This window comes from Cyprinus carpio, chromosome A14, assembly GCF_018340385.1.
Source record: "Cyprinus carpio isolate SPL01 chromosome A14, ASM1834038v1, whole genome shotgun sequence".
NCBI lineage: Eukaryota > Metazoa > Chordata > Actinopteri > Cypriniformes > Cyprinidae > Cyprinus > Cyprinus carpio.
This window is the reverse complement of record NC_056585.1, coordinates 26,531,758-26,541,747: the sequence shown is the minus strand read 5'-3', so window position 1 is coordinate 26,541,747 and position 9,990 is coordinate 26,531,758. Positions and strand designations below refer to the sequence as shown.

At 35.4% G+C, this 9,990-nt stretch overlaps 1 protein-coding gene across 1 annotated transcript; it reads right to left on the bottom strand.

Moving 5' to 3' along the window:
* Positions 1–2,176: 2,176 nt before the first annotated feature.
* msx2a (muscle segment homeobox 2a) lies at positions 2,177–5,710 on the bottom strand. Its single transcript, XM_019066624.2, has 2 exons — positions 5,227–5,710; positions 2,177–4,642 (listed from the first exon to the last, which is right to left on the bottom strand). The coding sequence occupies exons 1-2, from the start codon at positions 5,522–5,524 to the stop codon at positions 4,188–4,190; spliced, it is 753 nt and encodes a 250-aa protein (XP_018922169.1). The 5' UTR covers positions 5,525–5,710; the 3' UTR covers positions 2,177–4,187.
* Between the last annotated feature and the right edge of the window lie 4,280 nt (positions 5,711–9,990).

The following is a 9,990-nucleotide window of genomic DNA, read 5'->3' as shown; positions in this document are numbered from 1 at the left end:
AATATCTAAAGCATATTTCATTTTTTTATTGTAAACTTAAAAATGAATGTATTTCATAGAGATAGATGCATCTAAAACATATTTTATTGTAAACTAAAAAAATAAAATAAATAATAATTGTTTTTTTATTTCATGGGCGTTATAAATAGACTGCCTTGTCTTTATTTTCTCAAAGAAATTGCTACACCTAGTGGGCATATAGTTAAAACACCAACACTTTGCAACAATCAGAAAAATGTCATCCTGTGCATTTGGCTTGGCATATATACAATATCATTTGTCACATGGTTCACTGAATCAGTTAGCAGCATATAGGAAGCCAATAATGTTTTGAAGCCACTGTTTTGTTTTAATATGCTTTATCAGTGTTTAGTCACGCATTATTTACTTCTGTCATTAGCAGAGTTGTTGTTGGTAGTCCACAAAAGGAATTGCAACTCTTTTAAGAGCATTTGGGAAATGCCTTTTCTGCAGATGTGAATATATTATTAAAAGTATCTAGTGTAGACTTCCCATGTTAATTTGTTTTACCTTTCATAATAAATTAAAACATTTTAATTATACTGTAGCATAACTGAGCAACCTTGAGCAGATAAAAACATTGCACAAGATCTTGTGTGTGTGACAAAATATCCCCGGGGTCACAGTGTTAGTGATAATACGTCTTTCCAGTCATATTTCTGTTTTACTACCATTATTTCTTTTGTGAAACATAAAGATCACTTTGTTTACAAGTCAAGTTCTACAAGCAATATATGAAAAAAAAATAAAATATATATAAAAACTTTACAATAAGGTTCCATTTGTTAACATTACTTCTAAAGCAAATTAATATCAAAAGTTGGATCTGTTAATATTATTTAACGGGCTAATATGAAATAACAGCAAATTAATCAATGTTAACAAAGATGAATAAATAATGGAACAAATGTATTGCTTAATGCATTAACCAACTTTAACTAACACAACCTTACTGTAAAATGTTACCAAGTATAAATAATGCTTAGTTTTAGGGTCAGTGGGAGGCTGTTATGTTTTTTTTTTTCTTTTTCACAGGCTCAGTGTTTAATAGTCTGAAGTGCTACATTTGCATGAATAATAATAAAAATAAAAAAACACCTTTGTCGACCTCCCCGATCGTATAGTCACCAAGGATCAAAGCTTTCCACTCAATGGCCTGAACAGTCAGAAAAACTTGGCATGAAGATCTTTTGAGCTTCAAACAAGAAGGAGTGAAACTGCCCTCCCGGGCCAAAAGTCAAGAAAGATCTGTTATCAAAAACAGTCAGAAAGATGTGTTATCAAACTAATGTTGCAGCTTGTTTTAAAAACAAAGAACCAGAAATGGACTGTGAAATGACTGCTAATTGCAACATGGTTGTTCAGTAACGAGAAACACTTAGTCGGTGCCAGACAATGCCACAGTTAAGTGAGCAAAAGAAGGTGAAGCTAATCACGTAATGCTTTCTGCTCTTTATCACTGAGCTCTTAGCATACACCATTTCACACCGGTGGAGTTAAACTTGGAGGGTAAGGACAATTAATAAAGGGTCTGGTTGATGTAGAGCTCGGCATTCACCATCAGTTAAGGCTCAAAGTCAGATCACAATACAAAGGCAAGGGTATTTTCAAAAGTGTAGACCAGACGGAGAAGATCTATGTGTTATGTGTAACAGAGGACATGCTAAGACACGGCTGGTGTCTGTGGAAGATAAGCAGTTGTGTTCAGTTCACTGAAGGGGGCTATTATATAGGGCTATTCTAGATACCCCATGCACGTTTGTGTAATTACACCAGCAGAAGATTATAGATTATTTAATGGAAAGTCAGCTGGGCAACAAAGCCAATTAATCTGTCATAAATCACATGCAACACTGACTTCCTTAAGATCGTTTTAGAACAGCATCAGGTCGACACATTCCTCCATTGCAGCACACTGAGAGATTTACGGACTGAAATACTTACGCGGGTGTTTTAGTGCGTCATGTAATGACACCGTTTAATTAACTTTCCTGGGACCACCAGCATGAAAAGAGCTGCACAGGTCAGCCGACATTTCCACTGATTATGAGCATGAATGCTTAAAAGCCTCTTTTCAGCAGCTCAATTTAAAAAGCATTAGCGATGCTGCGGATTCCTTCTCCAAAGTTTCCCTAAAACACTCACACCTCACAAATCTGAGCAAAAATGGTTTAATCGTAATAGTTTTTCCTCTAAAATTTCCAATTAAGAACAAACCAACAGCCTGCATTACAGGTCTTGGTGTAACTCTAAATCAGAAAATTCTGTAAATAAAATTGAATTCAATTTCTTAAATGTAAATACAAAGTGTAAATATATATATTATGGGTAACACTTTATTTTAAGGACCAATTCTCACTATTAACTAGCATGCATATTACTAGCATGTAGGCTGTTTATTAGTACTTACAAAGCACATTAATATTCTGCATGACCATATTTTAGATCCCTCACCCCATAAACTTAACAACTACCTTCCTAACTATTAATAAGCAGCTAATTATAAGTTTACTGAGGCAAAGTTCCTAGTTAACTGTTAGTTAATGGTCAGAACTGGTCCTTAAAATAAAGTGCATATACACATAAACACATCTTTAATATGGATTTGTCATACAAATATACTTTTTTCTAAGGTTATGTGGTAAAATAATTAATAGTTAATTAACATTTTCATCAGTGGGACTCAAAATCACACTAAGATCAATATATTAATGCAAAATATTGTGTCATAAAATAAATCCTAAAATGCCCTGGAAGTTAGAGAAGAATTACAATAGCGGCATTACATTTTGACACTTTAAAAAACCTGCAAATCTACGTTTCATTTGTTCTTTGTGGCTTCCAAAGTAGATAACACTCTTAAAAATGAAGATTTTTAATTGGAATCTTTTGTTCTATGAAGAACCTTTATCATCCATTGAATTTTTCCATGTGTTGCCAACTAATTTTGGTAAAGGAACTAAAGTTGCTAAAGGACGGTCAATTTATTGCTAAAAGTTGCTAGATGACCTTGTGATGTCATTGCACGATGACATCATTACGAAATTATGACACAAAATCTCAGCAAAACAAATATTTTATATATGTTGATTTAGATTTGTTCGTAAAATAATATAACGTAACATAATATTAAAATATATATAACTGTATTTTTAAATGCAACATTGAATTATTGAACACTTACACATTTTTGAAGAATTAGGGCCTACAATTGAATTTTTTATTATTCTTTTTTTTTTATTAGCTAGTAAACTAGTAAAACTACACATTCTGAACACTTATAGTTTTAAACAGTGTATTAGCAGTTAGTTAGTTATGCTACACTCTAAGAAAATATCTGTAAAAATAGGGCACAATCTACTATATTAATATAAAGGAATTTTCCGTATTGATTTTTCACAGGTTTTTTACCTGCTGTTTTAATTATGCATTTTATTTTGTGTTTTTGCGTTACAGGGTTACAACGGATAATGTCCTGGAAAATTACTAGTACCTTTTCCATTTGTCTAGATATTTTTCTTACAGTGTATTAACTGATCAACAATCACAGGTGCAAGCTACTAACATGGTGTATCATAAATTAACAATTATTCAATTATTATTATTAAATTGAGCAATTGCTAATAGCAGCTAACTTAATTCATGTGATGTGTGTAATGTTAGGCATCTCTAGTTTCCTCATTTTGTATAATTTAGATGGAAAATATGTGCCTTTTTATCATTTGAGAAACTTATCAAAAGTTGCTAAAAGTTGCCAAATAAATTGTAAAAATAGCTAAATTTGTTGCTAGGTGCTTTTGGAATAAAAAGTTGCAAGGGTAGTGTGAAACGTTGCTAAATTTAGCAACAAAATTGCTAAGTTGGAAACACTGATTGAATAAAAGGTTCTTTATATTGTGGAAAAAATGTATATTCTTTACACTAAGAAAAATAGTTATTTTAAGAACTGTGCTCTTGAAGGTTCTTTAGTGATCTCCTACCGTGAACCTCATTTTTGATCGTTAATTATTAAGAGTGTAATGCTGCATTCAAAAATGAAATTGAAAAACAAAAATGTAATTAATCCTAAGCATATATAAAATTTTACAACTCCCTATCAAACATAAAAATGTCAGTACGTCCAGCAGATGAACTAGAAGTGTTTTCTTGAATAGAGAATAGATCCTCTACACTGGCTCCACAGAGAAGCCGTCTTTGGAGAGAGGACACACGCTGTAACCCACCGGTGTGGAATATATTCCTACAGGTGCGAAGGGCAGCATATGTCTGCTGAAGGGGAAAGACTGTCCGCACAAGAGAGCTGCTGTCTGGGTCTGCGTACAGAGTGGAAACGGCAGAGTGAGGCCGGGATGTAAGATGGGTTTGCTGGTCATTTTGAGCCTCTCCAGCTCTGCCTCCTGCAGCCGCTTGGCCTTCGCTCTTCGGTTCTGGAACCAGATCTTCACCTGTGTCTCGGTCAGGCTGAGAGAGCTGGAGAACTCGGCGCGTTCTGCGATAGACAGGTATTGCTTCTGACGAAACTTCCGCTCCAGGGCCAAGAGCTGAGCAGTGGTGAAAGGGGTTCGGGGTTTACGGTTCGTCTTGTGTTTTCGGAGAGTGCATGTCGCGGGACTCGGCGGTCCTGTAAAATTAATGCATTAATTAGCTTGTGAACTAGTAATAAACAGCTCGGGGAGACGACTAATTTGTTTTAACATTGGACAAACTCATAAAGTACACACACCAGGTCATAGCTGCTGTATTCTGTGTCTGAATACTTAAGACATTCTCGTTATGCCTGTAAATATTGGTTTTGTTTCTTTTTCATCTTGATGATGCTGTGCTTGTCATTTGGTTTAAGATTTAGTTATCTAAATCTGAGATTTATTTTTATTTTTTTATTTTTTTACTTTAATGACAAAGAAAAGGTTATTAGTCAGTTATTGAATGCCTTATTTTAAAAAAAAATATTTTTTTCATAGGAGCTTGATTAAAACGCTCATTTAAAAGAAAAACCTCAGACAGACTTGCATCTGAAGTCTTTATATATTCCATTTAAAATGAAGACCTAGGGTTATTCTGCTGGAATCGCTCACTAAAAATCACACTGACACCAGTTGATTGCAAAAAATGTATTAGAAAAGTTAGTTCTGGGAAAGTCTACATTTAATATAATGTCATTCAGACATTGTAAAGTTATTATTTAAGTGAACAGAAGTAACTTACGTGGTGATGATCTGGGTTTATTGATCCAGGAAGAGTCCTCTCTGACAGATTCACAACGTTTGGGGAAATCCACCGACTCTGAACAGATCACTGATCGATCGTCCGGATTTATTATGAAGGGCATCTGAATCGGATCTCGTGAAGTTGATTCACTCCGTCCTTTCTTCGACATGAGGGCTTCGACGCTGAACGGGAGACTTTGCGTCCGGACTGAACGCTCCGGCGGAGATGACCGTGAACCCTGATCATCATCTTCTTCATCGGAAGACGTTTTGCCTTGATAATTAGCGGAAATCATTCCGGGGGAAAATTAACTAAAGCTATATTCCACATGGAAACTTGAGAGAGAGAGAGAGAGAGAGAGAGCCTGCAGACGCGCTCGCTCTCCGTTGCTTAACTTTTACAATAACTTGAGAAAAGTTACAAGACTATCCAAAGTTTGAACCAATCATCGTTCACTCAGAGGCTGCGTCTCAAATCCTAGAGAGCCGCCTACTTAGACAGCTTTTTGGACATCCTGAGAGACTGAATGAATGTAATGTGAACGCGTGATTGCCTCATCAGGAGATCTGCAGAGCCGTTAAATGATAGTCTTCACGGATAAAGAGGTTATATTTAGAGCATAATGTGGTGTTTATAGTGGGGAAATATATAAGCTAAAATTAGGCTTGAAGTTTTTCTTCAAATTGCTTTCACATCAGTAATTTGTTCATTTTAAGATGCACAACCAAGCTAAAATATAGTCACTTCACTTCATATAGCCACATTTCTGTTTACAATAACCATTTTAAAACAATTTTATAGACTGAGAACAAACTGATTCAAAGTTGCCTAAAACATTTAGAAAAATATATACGGCAATTTATCGAAACCTAAACACAGCAACAGCAAACCCTAAAATATGATATATTTTGTGACATATATTTGGAAGGGAATAAAGGTTTCAGGATAGTGTGTAAATTACAGTAATTATATTGTTGTTGCTATTAACACCTTGTAATTAGGCTCCTGGAATCCGGTTCTTTTTTACCAGGATTTAACCGTAATACTGGAAAATTGCTACCTTCTCAAGGTGTACGGCGCCCACTCATATAGCCAGAGTCTGTCAATTTAAAGGCTATGAACTCTAGTTCACAAGTAATACGCCATGAAATGCACCGAAATAAGTAAACAGAATCTTAACTGATGGAAAGGGTTTGTTTGAGAAAACGAAATGTGCATTTAATGTTACGCTCTTTGCACAATTCAGGCTTCTCGGTGATATTTATCCAAGAAATCTAAACAAATGCAATGCAAAACCAACTTAACATGCAACTCCCTTTTTCCCACTGCAGGATCTGCATTGCAGTGTGGTAATTATTTGATTCCTAGAGAATGCAGAAGTACAAGTCAGTCCTGTCAAAACTAACACTTAAGTGTCTCCACCAAGTCTGGGCTCCTGCTCCATTATTACAGCTCTCCAGAGGAGTCATACTCTGTAATCGTGACAGGTTTAATTCTGTGGCAAAGGCCTCAGCTTATGGCTTCATTAAGCTTTATGAATCACCGTGTTCGCATCACTTGCGTTCTATACTTAAATGCTTTGGGAATCATTTTAGCATTCACCTTTACATATTCCTCTCTGTAATAGCAGTGATTAGGGTGCACTCCTGAGGTTAAAAATTAGGGTAATTTGTGTTCCTTTTTGGCGACTTTAAAGTCGTTTAAATTGTTAAACTACAAAATTAAGTTGAAGAAAATATGTCCGCGAGAACAGCGTATTGTGTTCATTAGTGGAAAAAGAAAAATGTCATGAAGTTCACTTCTGCCAATACTGTCACATAATATGCAATACAAACTCTATGTACAGGGTCAACACTGGAGGGAAGTTTTAACAGATAATCCTTGACAAGGATTTGGCTGCTGTGGCCTGTGGCGCTGCAGACAAAGCAGATTGTTATACAGTATGAGCCAAAAGGAGTGATTGATACAGAATTGCTACAGAGAGAATGGGAAAGCATTGGAAAACCTGTTCAGATATTGCATGACTGTGATTTTACTAAACTGGAAGACGTAATTATGTAAAAAAAGTAATCATGAAAAACATGTAGTCAATAAGATTTGACATAACGGGCATTGCTTTGTGTTTTTACTTGCTCACACAGATTGGTTTTAATTACTTTTGTATGCAAACATGATATGAGCTAAAAAGGAATGACACAAACTATACAAATGGCATGCCAAAGAAATGTTCAACATCACACAAGTTTAAATGTGTAGTACTTGCACTGACCGGTTCTTATTTAAAACATGCTTTATAGTGAATTTAATTTTTTTAATTGTTTGGCCCCGATTGCTTTTGAGGGTTACTGAGCAAATGATATAGAAAGAGAGACCGAGCAAAACCATGCTATTTCAGTCTGAGAATGTGAAAATGAAAACTAACAAAGCTCTTTATCATTTAAGAGAATTCACAGGATAATGTACCATGCTAGAACCACTTTATCCATCATTTCTATTGTTTGCTTTGGCTTGTAATTCAACATGGTCATGACACTGGGCCAATATCACAGAGAACGACATAAATGTCATACCTATTAAGGTTAAGTTATGAATAGTGCTTGGTTTTATAAACAATATGTTTTATAAATGAGACATAAACACTAAAGTAATCCTGTTAGTTGTACTAATTATTAAACCATTTAAGGATCATTTTGTACCAGACTACCAGAATTAAAATTGCTTGGGAATATAATTTGCATGTTAGCAAATTTGTATTCATTAAACCACCACAAGGCAAAGTAAAAACGTCAAGAAGCCAGGAGTTACAATTACATTATTAAATTTGAAATTCTGTCAATATAAAAAATTAAAGATTTAAATTTGGACCTCATAATAATTTCACCCTTCAGTGCCTTTAAACAGTTCGTTTCTCTTCATTAAGCTACACTGAAATGCAAGCAGACCATTATGCACAATTCGTGTCCCTAGAGGCGAAGTATTTGATGCAGCAGACAGCCCCACTTTTAGGGTTGAACTGCACTACGAGAACATTCAGTTCATAAATGCAGCATAATATCAAACTTGACCCCATTTTTCAGATTATGTGAAAATACACCAGATGAGGCTCTTCACATGCATGGCTAGCAAGAATGACGTTCAGCACAATTGCACCCAGATAGTGTTTGTTTGATCGCTTTTTTCCAATAGACCCCATTCGATGAAATATGCAGTGCCAGTCAAGAAGGAAGCCACTATACTGTGACTGAACTTGGAAGTGCTGTTGAGTGTGAGTAGTTCACATACTAAATGAAACATGCACAGTGAGCCTAATGTTTCTGACACAGCTGGACTGCCTGTCTGTGTCCCTCTTGGCTATATGGATCCAGCTTCTTATTACACCCTCATCAGCGCTTGCACAATGTAAAGTGCTTGAAGGCTTCTTCCTGATACTGTTCTAGTTCCTCACGGCAACATGCAATTATACCTGTGCACTGACAGTTAAGATGACAAAACCATTTCTGGGAAAAGTAAGATAATTTCCCTGAGAATTTTTTTTTGTGTGGCTTCTGAGCATCAGATTTTGAGGAATTCTTTATAGATTTGTGGTATTGTTGTATTTTCTTCACATAAGCAACTGAATCAGGTGGTTGCTTCTATCAGGGACTTCTTTACAACAGGTTTTATAATTCAGGAGGTACAGGGAATTTAATTGCTCTCAGTCACATTGTGAATTAAAAGCTGTAGAGCACTGGTTAATGAGATTGCCGTGAGCCAGGGTCAGTGGTTTATGTCTGTTGAATGAAACCTTATTGTCTGTTCTCAGTCTTAAATTGTAGTTGTATATCATTCACAATCAGGAATTTGGTCATGTTGGGTTTTCCAAACCAAAGCGTGGTGAAGTCCACCAGTTCTTGGTAGTTTACTTACATATTTTAGTCTGTTATGGATTACAAATTGCATGATGAAAATTGTAGTTAGTAACATAATCTGGATTACACACATTAGGTAATGTAGTTGGACTACCTTTTGATTTCTTTTAAATTACTTACTCGTCATTTATCACATAAAAGCGCCTGTGCTTTTACAATAACTCCTCCCATGAGCCTCAAATAAAGAGCTTTTTAGCCTCAGAACTAATTCCATCTGTTCAAGGGGTGATATTTCATTAATTATGGATGCTGTCGTTAAAAGGAAATAAGCTGTGAGGGAAAAGATGTGCAAAAGTAACCCATATCATAAGGTGTGTGTGGTAGCGTAAAGCTGAGTCACTGTCATTGTCTTTGTGTTGATTTGTGTGCATCCAAACACATCAAGCCAGTGCAAAGTTGAGAGTCAAAAACAAAGAAGTAAAGAGATTTCATCTGTCTACTGGAGCTCATTATGACATAATGTGTCATTTAACACGATATATTACATCTGAAAGCCAAAGACAAAGTGAAAAGAATGATAAGTATAGCTTTACGGTGATGTAAACAGAAGAAAAGAAAATACAACCAGCCAAAATGAAAAACTGCATTGTATTGAAGTTCAATGAGCCATTTGAAGCTAAATTCAAAGGGAACATAAAACAGGGCTGATCATAGAAGATACCATATCTGCTGCCCAAGCAATACATTAATTGATTTATTACAAAAGTAGACAAAAGTGGAACAAAATAAAATAGACACTGTAAGAAAAAACGCAAAAGGTGCTGGTCATTTTCTGCCAGGATATTATCCATTTATGGACATTCCTCAAATACATGATTCAAAACATAGATAAAACATACGTGAAAATCAATAC

What these genes read in the sequence shown, in the direction of transcription:
- msx2a (XM_019066624.2), bottom strand. Translation starts at nt 5,524, where the DNA reads ATGATTTCCGCTAATTATCAAGGCAAAACGTCTTCCGATGAAGAAGAT. An exon ending in TAAACCCAGATCATCACCAC is followed by an intron (nt 4,643 to 5,226) that starts GTAAGTTACTTC and finishes TTAATTTTACAG; the next exon opens with GACCGCCGAGTCCCGCGACA.